The sequence below is a fragment of the Typopeltis vanoorti genome, chromosome 4, assembly GCF_054136105.1.
Source record: "Typopeltis vanoorti isolate ZY-2024b chromosome 4, IOZ_Tvanoo_1.0, whole genome shotgun sequence".
Taxonomy (NCBI): domain Eukaryota; kingdom Metazoa; phylum Arthropoda; class Arachnida; order Uropygi; family Thelyphonidae; genus Typopeltis; species Typopeltis vanoorti.
The window spans coordinates 50,434,177-50,451,430 of record NC_143552.1 but is presented as its reverse complement, the minus strand read 5'-3'; the positions used below and the strand labels follow the sequence as shown (position 1 = coordinate 50,451,430).

Below are 17,254 nucleotides of genomic sequence, written 5' to 3'. Positions count from 1 at the left end.
GGTGGTGAGAAGCTGGGTAGATTACTTTTAGATGGAAGAGAGTTTTTATCAAGGCAGGGAAATAAAAGAATTAGACAATCTGGGCTAGCAGGATGTGTGTGGTGATATATGTGATAGGTTTGCAAGGATCTCAAAGGATGTAATTAAGGATCTGGCTTCATAATAGGATGAGAAATTGTAGGAAGAGGGATTCGTGAGCAGTTGAGTATGACTATTCATGTGAGTGTGATAATCATTATGACTATAATGACAAAGTGAGAGAGGGAATGGAGGATAGTGTGGAAGGGATAATCCCCAGAAACAGTAGGTCTAGTTTTGTGAAAACAAGAGAAGTAGTGATAACAGCTGTGTAGATTAGAATGCACTTTTAATAACTATCTCTGGTTACTTATTCGAATGGGTTAGGTTTTATCAGGCTAGTGGTTATTGTGCATATTCACTAATACCAGAAGTAGTATCAGGAACAAATGTGAGGATGGCTTAGCATTAGTAAACGCAAATGAGCTAAAATTATTAGCAATAGTGAGATCAGGTTGGCAGAGGAGAATATCCTTATAGGATAGTGCAATAGCTACAGTATATTCAGGGAGAACAAGCAAAAACAGTGGGGGGGGGGGTATTATTAATGAATATAGCTTAATTTGCAGCCAACTAGGGTAGAGATTGGAATTGACGTTTTTGGCATGGGTAACAGTTTAATTAAAGAGTTTGGTGCCCATTAGAAGTCTGCAGGCTAAAGTACATAGTTCGATGCCACCACAGACAGGTCAACAGAAGAGAACAATGAATTTTTTTTAGATTGAACCTTCTTGGATTACAAGAAAGGTTATCATTATGGGTGATTTCAACTATAGGAATATAGATTGGAAGGAGGAGAAAGCATACAAGGAAAGATAATTTATACAGTTACTGTATAAATGCAGAACATTTATGGAAGAGATTTGTGATGCAAGAATATTAGATCTGGCAATACATCTGGGAACCTAACTGTAAATGTGGTAACTGTTTTGCTTTCATTTGGTGAAAGTGATCATGCAGTTTTAACTTGCATGGTAGAAAAGCAGATGGGAGTTTAGCCTAAAAGAGGGTATAAATATAAGTGAAACTATAAAAAGGTGATTGGGATAAACTAAACAGATTGCAGCTGTGCCAGAGAAATGTATGTAGTGCATGAGTAATGGTTAGGAGGTGTTTGAAGGAATCTGTAGCTGACTACATTCCCAAAGTGTGGAGAATTAATCACAGGGGAATGCAGTGAGAGACCTATATCATATGAAATGCAGGCATGTGCAGTCATGAGAGCACTACAAAGAACAGGCAAAGTGAGTGATCACCATGATGAGGAAGAAAGTGAAATCCCAAGATGAAAAGAAGTTAGATGAACAGGTCAAAGGAAATCAGAGAATTCTATCTATGTGGCAAATAAAAGGAAGAAAATTAATTGCAGGATAACCTTAATAAGTTAGTTTGTTGAATGCACAAGAAATAGTTCATTTTTCAGTTATTAAATAACTGAAAAAAAAAAAAGTTATTAAGTAATCACTTTGTTATGGGTATACAATCTTGATATTTTTTTTATCTAGAACTATTAAAAATACTTCTAGATAAGAGCTTGATTCAAATACAGTGTTTTTGGATGAGATAACAAAAAATACAATAACGAAGTATTCTAGAAATTTATCCATATCTTTAACCTGGTTGTTTAACTTGACTCAACATCAATGTAATTTTATTATTATTATTATATGGGCACCTCCATGGAACCCGAAGACTCATCACAGGAGACTCAATCTATCCACACAATCTATCATGCCTCTCCTTTAACCCAGTAACAAAAAAAGCATTCACAACTGACTGACAGCCCATTCCACTCATTCACCACTCTCCAAGAAAAAAATCTAGTCCTTGCACCCCTACTGACCACACCTTTATTCAACTTCCAGGAATGTCCCCTTGTTCTGGTCCCTCTAGCCAAATGCTGAAACATTTCCCCTACATCTATTCTATAAAATTCTTTAAGCAAAGCAACTTAAATGTTTCTATCACATCTCCTCCTTTTCTTCTATCGACCAACTTCTGCAATCCACACACCTTCAATCTGTCCTCATAGGGAACATTCCACAGGCCACTCGCCTCTGAATCCTCTCCACCACTTCCTCATTTCCAAGAAACTCAGGAGACCAGACTTGAGCACAGTAATCCAGATGTGGGCATATCAAGGCCTTATAAAGAGGAATAACAACTTCCTTATCTCTACTTGTTTATGTGTTCTTCAATAGCCAAGTAATCTTATGGGCTACCTTAGCAATATGCTCTCTAAACTTTAACTCTCTGTCTACCACAACTCCTTAATCTCTAACTTCATCTATTTCCTGGAGTACAGTGCCATCAATGTGATACACAGCTTGTAATCTATTTATCCTAAAATGCATAACTTTGCATTTCTCGACATTAACCTTACACCTATTAACTTTTGTCCATGCTGACAGCCTATTTAAATCTTCCTGCAAGCTCTCCATATCGCTTTGATTAACTATTATTCTACCTAATTTCACATCATCAGCAAACAACTGAATATTTCCTTTCAGGTCATTTCCTATATCATTTATGTACAAATTAAACAGCATTGATCCCAGCACTGAATCTTGTGGCACACTACTAGTCACTGTTTTCACCTCAATTCTGCCCTTCATATACCACTTTTTGATATTTGTCCAGTAGCCACCCTCTTATCCACTTAATCAGTGTCATATCCATCTCCATTTGTTCTAATTTGTGTAACAGTGTTCTATGTGGTATTCTGTCAAATCTTCTTCTTCTTCTTCTGCAGCTTCTCCCACTTAAGTGGTATTCTGTCAAATGCCTTTGCAAAATCATTGTATAACCATTTCCTTAATCCAACTCAACTGTTTCTCCATTATAAAAAAGTTAGTAAATTACTAAGGCATGACCGACCCTTCACAAAGCCACATTGACCCTCATATAGTATTAAAATTTTATCTATCCATTCTTGAATTATCTTTTTTACCAATTTTTCTAGTACTTTTACCACCATGCCTGAGATACTGATTGGTCTATAATTTGCTACTGTAGTGTTAGAACCTCCCATATGCAAAGGAATAATTTTGCCCTCTTTCCACTCCCTTGGAACTCTATCAGAACTGAGACTTAAATTAAGCAGCTTAGTCAAAGATATTGCCAGTCCCCTCGCACATTCTCACAAAACCCTAGCTGATATCCCATCTAATCCCACAGCTGTATTTATATCAATATTCTGCAATATCCTAAGAACCTCCATTTCATCCACCTTTGTCACAAGTGGTCACTCAGTGAATCAACTCTTTTATCCACATCTGTCTCCTTGTGACCATCATCACTTATTAAAATTAATCTTCCATAGTTATTCTTCCTCTTACTTGCCACATAACGAAAGAACTCCTTGGGATGTCCTTTGGCCTGCTTGGCTCAATTCTTCTTATAATCTGATTTTGCCTTCCTTGCCATACTGCTCACCCTTCCTTGCCTGAGCCTTGTACTGTTCATGAGCTTGCTGATCACCTCTCTGTTTATATACCCTCCACAGCATTTTTTTTTTCTGTAGTTCATGCTTAATGATATTACTCATCCATATAACTCCTACCCGATTAACTCTCCTTACCCTGAGTACACAATCTAATACTGCTTCCTCTAGAAGACCCTTAAATATATCCCATGCACTACTAACATCCTTACCCTGCGGTGCTTTTATGGCATGGTAAATTTGAAATTTCTCCTAAGCATGTCATAATCACTTGCCTTGTGGTTCTACAAATACCCCTTCATGATAGAATATTCCTCATGTTTGATTTGTAATGTTTTGGAGGACAAGATAATTCAATTGTACAAGCATGGATCTAAACTAATGCACTCAATTATAATCCAGTCTGTATTTCAAGAGTAGTTATTAAAACATTAGGCTGGTGAAATATCACATCTGTAGGTGGATAGATAACAGTTTGATTGTTGCTAGATGACTGCACAGTTTTGTTACCAGTCTTCACCAATCTACTCACATTTTACAATAGAGTACAGCAGAATTGGATAAGAGGAATGGATATATATTGTGATTGTTTTATATTTTACCAAGGTATTTTGACAAAATTTCACATAGAATTATGTAAAGTCAGGGGGGGGGGATATGTCTGCAAAATAGGATTGTTTCATAGATTAGAAAGTGGCTATCTAATATGTGTCAAAGAGTAACACAGAGGAGCTAAATCTGAGAGAATGGGAGTAACACACATGTGGGGGCAACACATGGTTTTATCCTTGGGCTGACATTTGGGATGGTCTGTAGGGAAACATTCCATTGTATGCAGATGTTGCAAATTTTTTAGGTGATAAGGGACATATGCAGGTTGAGCAGAAGGAATGATGTAGAGTTTGTGGACCTATGGTCTGAGTTTAAAAGTGTGGACAGACTTATGTGTTTGTTGAACATGTTGTTTATGTTTATTTTTTAACGGTATATAATAGAACACAGAAACCAAGAGGCGACAGAAGCCCTAAAACACACTCCAAATCTCAACAGATTTGGCTGTATTAATTTGCCTAAATGCTGGTTATAACACCAGCGAAATATCAGCAATAAGTTAATTATTTACTTAGTTTCTGTGTTCTATTATATACCGTTAAAAAATAAACAACTATGGTCTGAGTTTGATGGATGAAAGAGTTTTTATATGTATGTATTGCACTTGAATGGATTTGGAGTTAGGTTTCTATGATCTTTGTTCACTGAAAGTATGGAAGCACAAATTCAGGAAAACTAAATAAATTTGAATAGATGCAGACAAGTGTGTGAAGGGTTTAGTATTTTCAGGGAGGATAGAGTAAACAGGATGGAAGGGATAGGCTGATGATAGTTGATTAATTGCATCCAAGAAAAGTAGGAATCAGTTAAGGCAGATGGCAATCTGATGTGAGACTGAAGCCAGTAGGGGAAAAATAGAAAGGTTGCTGCTATAGTTTGGGAGGAAGGGAGATAATGTGGAAGACATTCATCAGCATAATAGTACAGAGAACGCAGGATGAATAATTCTTACTGGGGACTTCCAATTTGGAGACAAACTGGGAGGAGGAGAGATTCACATATCAGGAAGGAAACAGAATTTGTGCACTTAATGAGAGATTATTACTTGAAGCAGCATGTGATGGAGAGGAATCAGAGTATGAGACTGTTGGATCTGGTTATAGGATCAGAAGACCTGTCCGTAACATAATTGAGGTGGCTACATTGCTTCCAGTTGAGAAGAGTGATCATGCTATGTTAACTTGGAAGATAGTGAAACGTCGAATTTTCATTAGAGAAGGGGGTATATTTGGAACTACAAGGCAGATGATTATCACAAGGTTAGGAGACAGCTTGAAGCATTGCCATGTCATAAAAATCAACAAGGGAGGGATGTTCACAGTGTGCATGGGGAATAGTCAAGGGATATCTAAAAGAATCGGTATCAGATTGTATACCCAAGGTCACGAGAGTAAATCAGATAGGAGTTAAGTAGATGAGTTTTATGCAGCTCATTAAACATGAGCTGAATAAAAATAAAATATTGTGGAGGGTATACAAGGAAAAGGTGACCAGCAAGTTCATGAACAGAACATGGGTCAGTCAAGAAAGGTGACCATCAAGATATGAAAGGCAAAATCAGATTATGAGAAGAAATTAGCCAACCAGGGCAAAATAAATTCCAAAGAGTTCTTCCTCCTACTTTCCACATAACCACATGTGGCAAATAGGAGGAAGAATGACTATGGAAGGATAATGTGTGCTGATGGTAGAGAGGTGGCAGAGGCAGATGAAATAGTTGAGCAACTGAATGACGACTTTGCAAGAGTATATCATCCAAGTGAGAGATATTACTGTGGCAGGGGTGACAGGTACTGATATGAGAACAGAGATTGATGAATAGGAGGTACCTAGGATATTACAGAATCCCTATGCAAATACAGATGTGGGATTAGATGGAATCTCAGCCTGCGTTTTATGAGAATGTGCAAGGGAACTGGCAATGCCTATGGCCAGGCTCTTTAATTTAAGTTCCAGTTGTAGCAAAGTTCCAAGAGAGTGGAAGGAGGCCAAAATAATTCCTTTGCATAAAACAGGATCGAAGTCTGTGATCACAAATTATAGCCCAATCATTATCTCAGGAATAGTGATAAAAGTATTAGAAAAGTTGGTCAGAAAGAGAATTCAGGAATGGGTGGATAAGAATATGATACTCTGAGGGACATTGTGGCTGGCTTTTTGAAGGGTCAGTCATGCCTTAGCAATTTACTAACTTTTGATAATGAGTGATGACAGCTGCGTTGGATAAGGGTAATGACTACGTTATGATACGTTTAGATTTTGCAAAGCTTTTTAACAGGATACCACATGGAACTCTGATACACAAACTGGAAAAGATGGATATGAAACTGGTAATATGGATACAAGGTTGGTGTCTGATGGACAGATAAAGTAGTATATAGAGGAGCAGAATCCAAGAGAAAACATTTGACTAGTGCATTTGTGCCACTTAGTTGTGTGCTTGGACTACTGCTGTTTAATTTGTACTTAAATGATTGATAATGATGCAAAGTTGGGTAGGGTAATAGTTACCTGATATCGAGAGCTTTCAGAATGATTTAAATAGGTTGACAATATTGGCAAAACATAATGGGACGTCAGTTTAATGTGAAAAGTATAAAGTTATGCATTTGTGATAAAAAGATTACAAGCTGTGTACTATCATATTGAGGGAACTGTACTCCAGGAAACTGATGAAGTCAAAGATTTGGGGGAATAGAAGTAGATGGAGAGTTGAAGTTGAGAAGCATATTGCTAAGATAACCAGGGTAGCTTACAGGATTGCTTGGTTATTGAAGAACATATAAGTAGAGATAAGGGAGTTATTATTCCTCTTTATAAGGTCTTTATACATCCACATCTGGATTATGGTACTCAGATCTGTGGGGTTTTTTGGGAATGAGGAAGTAGTGGAGAGTATCCAGAGGCGAGTGACTAAGATGGTGATTCGTCTTTCGATTTCTTTCTATAAGGATATAAATTAAGGGTTTGTGGGTTTCAGAAATTGGTTGATATGCAAAAAAGAAAGGATATTATGGAAACATTTATATTGTTTGAAGAGTTTTATAGGATTGATGCAGGGAAAATGTTTCAGAACTTAGCTGGGGAGAGACGACAAACAAGTGGTCATCTCTTGAAGTTGAGTAACATTGTGGTTATTAGGGATGTCAGGACTAGATTTTTCACTTAGAGATTGGTGAATGAAGGAAATGGGTCTTAAGTTGTTGTGTTGAAGTAAGTTGTGCTTTGTCTGTTAATGATTCAAGGAGAGATACAATAGATAACTAAGTGAGACTTTGGACTCCATGGATATTGCCATGCAATAATAATATCTGATATAGAATCCTTATAGGCTAATCTGACTAATTCTATGGGTAGATGTTAATGATTGTCTGCTTAATGTTTCTAAAAGCAACGTTATGTGTGCAAATTCCCATTCATATATTACTCAGTATTTGCATACTTAGTAATATATGAATGGGAATTTGCTGCAAATAGTTGGAGCTAGAGACCTAGATTTAATGGTGAACTGTGAGTTTAGAAGTAATATTGCTAAGGTGGTTAAGACATAATATCAGATATCTGCAGTGTTGAATAGAATTAAGTTGTAAGAATAAGGAAGTAATTCTCCTACTTTATTAGGTCTTGATAAGACCATATCTGGACTCTTCTCCTTAGATATGGTCATCTCTGTGTCATAGAGATGAGGAAACATTTAAAAAATCTATCACCTGCTAACTAAAATCATATCTGGCTTGTGAAACTTTGCATATGAAGATAAACTGAAGGCGTTTACTTCAAAGTTTGAGAAATGGGAGTAGGCGAATATGATGGAATCGTGCAAGGAATTCTTGCAGTATAGATAGGGAAATTTTGCAGCTCATGTCATATTGGAGGAGAATGCATCCCTGGAAGTTGAGTAAGAGTGGTCAGGAATCATGTAAAGTCCCAGTTCTTTTCATTCCATGTAGTGAGGGAGTGAAATAAGCTGTCAGTGGACATTGTGAATGTCTTTAGTGAATGTTTTGAATAAGAGATATGATAGATATGGAGGAATTACAGTTTCAAGGGACCTTCTTCATTGGGTTCTTTACTTCCTTATGTCTATATATAATAAATAATAATCAGTCCATGAGTTCATTCTGTAAATGGGGATGCTTTTTTGTATATCTATCCTATATATCTAAAATGATAAGCCTTTTTATGTCACATTTTTTGAAATGTTTTGAAACTCAGGGGCTACCTTGAGTGTCGAGTCATCAGAATTCAAGGAGAACCGGCTTACCAGTCCAGAACTCTGGGGGGGGGGGGACTCTTTCGAGTCATCGGAATTCAAGAATCGACCTACTAGTCCGGAACTCGGGGATTGGGCGGCGTAGGTGCCATGGGGGAAGAACCCCCCCCCCCCCTCAAGTCTTCAAAATTCAATTCATCAGAATTCAAGGAGAACCGGCCTGCCAGTCCGGAACTCAGGGAGGTTGGGCACCGGGGGGAGGGGGAGGGGGGGCAGAACCTCCCTTTCAAGAATTCAAGGAGAACCGGCCTACCAGTCCGGAACATGGGGGGGATTGGACGCTGTAGCCCCCCAACCCCCTAGTATACTTATAAAATGAAAACACACACTTGTTTAACTTCCATCTGGGTTGAAGTGATTGATTTATATATATATACACATACTTACACAGTTTTTTTTGTTTTGTTTAAGGCTTTCTTTACTGAGGAATATCTTCAAAAGAATCCAACAAGAAAAGACCAAGAAGGAATTCAAGAATTAAAAGATCTTATAGCATGTCAGGTAGGAATAATTTGATTTATTTACTTTTCAGTATAAAAAAAACTTTTTAATTCAATTAACTGAATATTGAGTCCTTTTCTCTTTATTTCACCTTTCACAAGTCTTTGAAAAAAATGAGTTGTGTTATAGAAAGGCAGAAAAACATTAAAATGATTAAAAGTCACAGTGTGCATTCTCTCTACAGCATATTGTAGAGTGCATGCAGTAACTAGCTATCAGAAAAAGTAGTGGTGATGTAGATTCAAAAGCTTCAAATAAAGTGAACTAGATTGATTGTCTGGAAAAGAAAGGGATTATTGTGATTGGAGGTAAAGGATGTCTGGTGAGTAATGAATGTGGGAACATATTAAATTAGGGAAAACTATTTGTTATTCATTGGGAGGAGTGTTTTAATGAAGACTTAGAATTTTCCTGTAGGACCGGAAAGATTTGGGGCATTATTGTTAGTGATAAAAAAGGCAGGGATTTGACAGTAGCAAAGATTAATGAAATCAACTTGAGAAAATTTGATAGATTGATAAGGTAAAGAAAAGTTTCACTGAAAGCACACTGAAAAGGTAATCATAACATTGCTGAGAGGCTGGATTAAGGGCTTGAATCCCAATGTGGACATGGATGTTTGTGAATATGTTTAGATAACTTTCATCACCCAGTATGAGACCATTTCTCCTGCTTATTGGATGCCTGAAGTAGCTTGAAAAAGGTAACATACGAGGGTGGTCTGAAAAGTTCTCGGGCTAACCATGAAAACACGAATTTATAATTTCAAAATTATTTTTATTTTTCAACATAATCTCCTTTAAGACTGATACATTTATTTCAGTGATGCTCCAGCACCATTATCTTATCCCTGTAGTGGTTCTCAGTAAGATCTGCAAAATACCCCTCTACAGCTGCAATCACCTCTTGATTCGAAAAAAAACAAACGCTGACCAGCGAGGAAGAGTTTTAGTTTTGGGAAGAGATAGAAGGCAGAGGGAGCCAAATCTGGGGAATAGGGTGGATGTTCCAACAATTCATAGTGCAGATCCCTTAATTTTCCCATTGCCAGAACACCTTTGTGGGTAGGTGCATTGTCCTGATGAAAGATGATTTTTTTCTTCTGCAAACCGGGTCTTTTCTCACGAATTTTTTTGTCTAGTCTGGTTAAAAGATTGGAATAATATTCCCCAGTTATTGTTTTACCCTTTTCAAGATAATAAACAAAATGCCTTTAGCATCCCAAAACACCATTGCCATGAACTTTCCTGCTGATGGAACTGACTTTGTCTTCTTTGGTGCTGAACAACCGGCTTCTGTTTTGATTCTGGTGTGTAATGGTGAATCCATGTCTCATCCATAGTAATAAATTGCTGCACAAAATCAGTTTTATTCTTGTTAAAACGCTTTAAGCACTGTTCAGAGATTTTCATGCGAGTGCAATTTTGATCTGCTGTGAGCAAGCACGGCTCCCATCTTGCTCGAAGCTTTTTCATTTGCAATTCTTCATGCAAAATATATCCTACACGTTCTTTTGAAATGCCTATAATCTCAGCAATTTCATTCACTTTGACTCGCCGGTCATCCAGTATACCATATTGCACACTTGATGAATGATTTTTGGTGTTGTTACACTTTTTTGGATGTCCTTCATATGGATCATCTTCAAGGCTGGTACGGTGACATTTAAACTCAGCAGCCCATTTCTTAATTGTCAAAAACAAAGGAGAGGAGTGTCCATAAACTTTTATGAACTTTGAATGAATTTCTTTTGCTTAAACCTTCTTACAAAGAATTTTATAACCGTACAATACTCAATTTTATCTATTTCAAGGGATACAGACAACACTTTTACTCCAGACAGCAGTATAAAATTAACTACTTGATAGAATGACTTGCAATTTCACATGGATTTTTATGACAGATGTACGAGCTTAGAAAAAAGAAACTTGCCAATAGTATTGCCATCTATATTCGAGGCCGAGAACTTTTCAGACTACCCAAGTATTTGGTCTCTAGAAGAGGGTTTCTGGATGATCTAACCTTCCCATCCACAGCACAATACTAATGTAGTATTTACATTGTTAAAAAAAAAAATTATCATTTCCAAAGGTCTGAATGTTGCAGTAGCTCTTAAATATATTCCTGAATTTTGACTTTATTATGGACAGTGTGGAGAAATGTCTTGGTATGTTACTCTGAAATTTTAGTAGATTCTATGTGCAGTTGCACAATAGTATTATACTTAATTCTAAACTAAATCCAAGTAACATTATGGCAGAAGCTTTAGCAAAGAACAGAAACAACAATAAAGACATCTATTAAGATATTTAAACTAGGCTGTACATACTGAATCCATGCTGCTTTAACTATCAGAAATACAATCATGCTCAGACTGCCTGTCTTTGCTCTATCAACTATGCCTGATATGGCAGTAAAGAACATGAAAATAAAAACTGTAAGAACAGAACACCTAAATGCACTAATGACAAGGGGAATATCCATCCTACTCCCAAGCGTGCCAAAGGTGGAAGGATAAAAAAGAGATTCAAAAGATCAAGACAGAGCAGAACCATACTTATAGGAGGAAAACAAGAAACACATCATCTAGTGGAAAACTTTCTTGCACACAGAGGGCAAGAGTAAAAATAGTATCTAAAGGGACACTAACATATATGACTGTCCTGCCTTCTCACAGCACTAATCCATGAATAGTATGATTTTCTTGCTATCTCAATAGAGTGAATCAGTAAGGGAAAATATGACCTTGCTCCTGAGAACACCAAAAATGATTCCACTATATCAAAACTCACTAGTTAAAAAATAATGGAATGCACACTTCTAAGAATTAAAGACCACCCTCCAATCCACTAATAGATGAGATGAATTGAGATGATACCTCTTTACCCTGGAAGAAATAAAAACTAAAAGTATCTAGTATCCTATGTAATTGAATTTGCTGACATCTTGGATATTTTTACTATTGAGGAAGAGATGGACACTTGCCATTCACAATTACCCAAATAAGAAAACTCCAAGACCAACAAAAGCAAAATGTCACAAAACTGGAAGACAAGTGGATCCACCAAACATAAATAATTATTATGTTAATTATACATAGTATTTGTTGTGGACTCTACCAAAACTTTTATTGCTATCAAGACATTCTTGCAAAAATATAAATTTCTGCAAGACTTCTATCTGCAAACATTGCAGCCAGGGAAGGGGGATGGACCTGCCAGTGAAGGAATTGCCATCTTTGTGGGTAGCCATATCCCTTTCTGACAGTTCCAGTCAATATTAATATAGCAGCTATTGCCATTTGCTTCTCAGTAAGATCACTTATTACAGTATCCTTCATTCATCTGCCACTCATTTCAGATACCTGCATATCCCAAGATGATCTCAAAAATCTCATGTTACACTTGCCAACCTTATACTCTTAATGGGAAACTTAAATGGGCAGTAGCCCCTACAAAAGTTTTATACCTCCATACTTAAGCATTTCTGGGTGAATATCATCTACTCCATCTGCCTTTCTACATTTTAAGTTTTTCATGGTTTTTTCTACCTCAAGTATAGATATGAACTCCTCTTTGTATTCCTCTTGCAAATGTTCTAGCATGGTTCTGTCACTGCTTGTTTTGTTTAACAGTCTTTCAAAGTAATTACTCCAATCATTTAGGATGTCCTTATCTTCAGTTTTATTGTCACCTTTGTTACTTGTGATTCCTTTCTTTCCTCCATCTCTAAGATTTTTAATAGCTTCCAGAACATTTTACCACTTCCTGATATTTTCTGTATTCTTATCAAAGGCTTCTCATGAATTATTTATACATAGCTTAGCTCTCTTACATTTTTTTCTGTATTCTTTTGGGACATCCGCTGATTTATTTGCTAGGAACTTTTGTTATGCTTTCTTCTTTTCCAGAACTGCTTCTTTAACTTCTTGTGTCCACCATGGGGTTCTTATTTTTCTTTCCTTACAGACTACTTTGCCACATACCTGCCTAGCTGAATCATTCAATGTCTTCTTCAGCATTTGCCACTAAGACTCCAAGGTTTAGTTCTTATTTTCATACTGCTTCAAATTTTCTTCAATATTGTTTGTATAGTTGAGTCTATAGTTTACCTGTAAAAGCTGCTCAACTTTAATTGTTTTATAACTTTCTTACATACTGCTCTTTTCAATGTAATATCCATTTTTATCCTGCTTAGCACTAAGTAATTGCCACTTTCAATTTCAAATCTTCTGTACATACAGTTAAATCAAGAGAATTAGATGCTCAGGTATTCACATTGCTCTCATCATGATATTCCACAGTCTGTTGTGATCCACTAATCAAAAGCTTTCTTATCAACAAAAATAGAGATGAATATTTCTCTTTGAACTCCATCTCATGTTTGCAATCTGGTTCTCTAGTTCCTCTACCTCTCCTAAAGCCTGCTTGTTCTTAGATGCCAGATTCACATTTCATTCCAGCCTTTTTTGGATCACTTTCAACATAACTTTACTTTCATGTGAAATGAAAGTAATGGTTCTGTAATTCTTACAATCTCTGGAATTTGGTTTAATACTGATGTTTTCCAATCTCTAAGCCAGTATATTTTCTTCCAAATCTGTTGACAGATTTCCATTAATATATCACCATTAGCTCCAGGAGCTTTTCCTTTTGACATCTTCCATTGTCCTTATCACTTCACTTTTCGTTATCATGGGTTCCTCGACAAATTCTTTCCTTTCAAATTCTCCTTTGATATTTTAATAGAACATTTTTTATCATAGCAAAATTTATGAACAGAAATAAGACTTAGCTATGGATTATCATTTGCACCACAGCTTGTATTCTGTGGAATGTTTTCAAAACATGAGTCACATCTGAGTCAACAGGAGGGTACACTATTAGAATTTGAGGATAACAATAGTTAATTTTCATAATTCAAGGAGAGGATTGCATAACTCATTCATTATTACAAAAAAAGGTGAAATATTATTAAACCCTCCATGGAGTCAGCAGACTCATTGTATGAGGTTCATTCAACTGGCAACATATTTATGATACTGAATCTTAAAATCCTTAACACTTCCTGCATTAACAACATATTTAGGTAAAGTGTTCAATTCACCCACAATTCTCCATGTAAAAAATCTACTCATTACCACACTCTTACATAACTTCCAGAGATAGCCTCTGGTTCTCCCCCCCCCCCTGAAAATCTTCTACTCTTTTTATAAATAATCTGCTCTGGATTAATCTGTTAAAATCCCCTTGCTTGCTTTAAAGCAAGTGAAGGGATTTTAGCAGCACATAGCAACACTCCAGAGCTCTGATATTGTCTTAGTCAATCATCTCTGAATCCTCTCCATTGTTTCCTTATCACAATGAAAATATGAACAGTTAATTGTGATTATTTCTCAAAACTTTGGGATAGGTATGCAATCAGTAATATTCAGATGGCTTACATCAACCCAAGAAGACGGTCTGTTTAGAAATGCCCCTAAATTATAGAGCTTGAAAAAACCTATAAAAAATAATCTCAGGTAAGAGTATTTTGGTCTTACCTGAGACCAAAATGCTCTTATTTTGGTTAGATCAGAGACTGCCACATTCAGCCAACAAATTAAAGTTTGACATTGCCCAGATTGTATACAAAGTAAACCAGATTCCTTGAATAACATACCTTTCTCAGAAGTGCAAGCTCATATATCACTATCTCAGGCTTTTCCTAAAACATCTGTAGCCAAGGACTAATCTTACCCGTAATCTGTAAGACCCTTATTAGATCTCTCAACTCGCCAGAACTGAATTACAGTGCCAACTATAGTACGTTCCTAAATAACAACAAGTGAGATCATGCACGCTCTATGCATGTATTGTACGCGCTCTGCTCTTTGTTTAATATAATTGGAATCGTTGATTATAGTTTGTAACAGTTTTTTTACTTTTTAGTGCCTTACATCTGTAGCTAAGTTAGTATTGATGATGTCCTTTGGTTGGAAAGACCTGGGTTCAAATCTTACTAGGGTGCAAGGAACCTTTATAATGACTTTTCAACCAAAGATGAGTTACCACTCTCATACAGAAGTGGCAGGATTTTTTTTCTCTTGAAACTGAGGTTTTTCATCTCACAAACAAGCAAACCAGAAGAACATACTGCTAACAGACATACTACATTGGCCTCATAGCCTTGTTACTTTGGCTGTAATTCCAAATAACGACAAACAATTACATCAGACTTTCCAGCTGTGGAAAGTGGCTTTATTAAATGCACTGCATTATTGTTAAATGTCAGTGTTTTTCTCTTACCTAAATGGTATAATTATCTTAGTTATGCATATAACTATGCTTAGCTCTAGTCTAATGGATTTTAATAATAGTTCAGAATAAGCTCACCTGCAATTTTACATGCATTACATCATTGTTGTATGCATTCAACTTGCTGTTTTGCGCTTTCTTGTTCACTGGAAATAGTGATGGAATGTGCATAAACTTAGCGAGTAAAAATTTTGCAAGAGTATTTTAACTAATATTATTATTAATTATACATTATTTAGATATTCTTTAATTTAATTTTGAATCATGAATCCATTCTTAGAAATTTAATTATGTTTTGACAGGTACCACTACTAGAAGCTGGCATTTCTATACACAAATATAAAGCGCCAGAATCTCTTCGTCCATTTCATGTTCATATGGAAGAATCATTTGCAAAACTAAGAGCTAATATAGAAGAAAAATATGGCAAAAGGGTATTGACCATTTTATTATTTTTGATGTTGTGCATGTTATATAATGTTATATAAGTTAGCTGCTGCTTGTATAATGGCAACCACATATTAACATGGCAGTTCTGCGCAGCTTGTAATAATTAACTTAGATACTGCAAACCTGTAATAGTAAGAACAAAAAAACTTCTTAGATGTCAGTGCTTATAGCACATTAGCTTTTACTGTGGTTAAAATTCAGACATGAATGGTGTATGTTCAAACATATATTGAAAAATAAATTATATGAAAAAAGTAATTTTTGACATACCTTTGGAGGATCTTTGTGTTTACCTTAAAATTTTTAATGAAACAACATTGGGAAATATAAAATCAGTAAGAATATAACTAGAACTCTTAAAACAATAACAAGCTATTTATAGCTCATTGTTGTTTTAAGACACATTTTTAATCTAATTGGTGGTCTTTTAACTCCTTAAAAGGAGTTAAAGGACCATCAATTAGATTAAAAATGTGTGTGGAGCTTTTTTCAAAAGGAAATAGAGTAAAAAATTTTAAAAAAATAAACGGAAATTAAAAACAGAGGAATACTTACAGTGGTGACGTGGTGGACTCACATGAAGGATGAACAACTGAAAATTAAAAATGAAGATATAAATTAAAATGTGCCTTTTACAACGTGTGTTAGGATTTTTCTTTAAATATATATATGTGTGTGTGTGTGAGTAATTTTCACTTATTAACTTTTTTTGAAAAATTTGATAATCTAAAATGAAATGTTGTATTTTTTTTATAGTTCCACTTATAGAAAACTGTAAAGTTATGGGTGGGCTAAGAGTTAAATAATCCAGAGACCAATTATGGAATTCTTTCAAGCCACTAAGCCACTTCAAGGGGCCTCGCACTGAACATTGAATTTGTCTACCACCTAAGGACATTCACGAACATCCATGTCCCTGGTGGAATTTAACCCACAGCCTTTTGGATAGTGGATGTGCTAATTGCCAATGAGTCTAACAATTGCAAACATATCAGCCAGTTGGTGGTGTTCTAATTTATTTTGCTATAAGTAGACAGTGTGGTTCCTAAAGTGGAGCTTTTATTAACTATGTATAAAGTTGCTACTTGTTTAGATAATATTGAAGTTATGGCTCAAACTAAACGTGCTGATCACTGCTTCATTCAGTTCATTAGAAAAAAATATTGATAACAACTGTTAAATTTATTAAGATGTTTTTTTTTTTTTTGTTTGTTTGTTTTATTTGTTTTATATGGATGCCTCCAAAATATTTGACTCACTGTTATGAGACAGAACTTGAGTCAAGAATAGCACACACCTTGATTTGTAATGAGCTGATGACTGCATTGGTTATAGCAATGCAAGCGTGAGTAGCATAACAGAGCAAAGCTGAGTGTCTGTGGATTCAGAGGAGTTTTGGTGAATGAAACTTCATGCAGATTGGAATAGTGCTTAGATGGTCAAAGTTTCCACTTCACATATTGCTTTTGCTTTGCATGCAATGATTTCATTTTGAATTATCATTAAGCATACATATAAACTTAAGTGCTAGTTGAAATCACATTGTTACTAATAGAAGTGAAGTACAGAGTAAAGAAATTAAGCAGTACTTTCATGCTTTTC

The 17,254-nt window shown here is 35.8% G+C and overlaps 1 protein-coding gene across 2 annotated transcripts in view; it reads left to right on the top strand.

Annotated features, from left to right (window-relative positions):
• mbc (dedicator of cytokinesis protein myoblast city) overlaps positions 1-17,254 on the top strand; it is a 643,249-nt gene that overhangs the window by 514,584 nt on the left and 111,411 nt on the right. For both annotated transcript variants that reach the window (XM_090391142.1, XM_090391141.1), the window contains exons 34-35: positions 8,817-8,906; positions 15,505-15,636. In XM_090391142.1, coding sequence (XP_090247268.1) covers positions 8,817-8,906; positions 15,505-15,636 — 222 coding nt within the window. The remainder of the gene's footprint in view (positions 1-8,816; positions 8,907-15,504; positions 15,637-17,254) is intronic.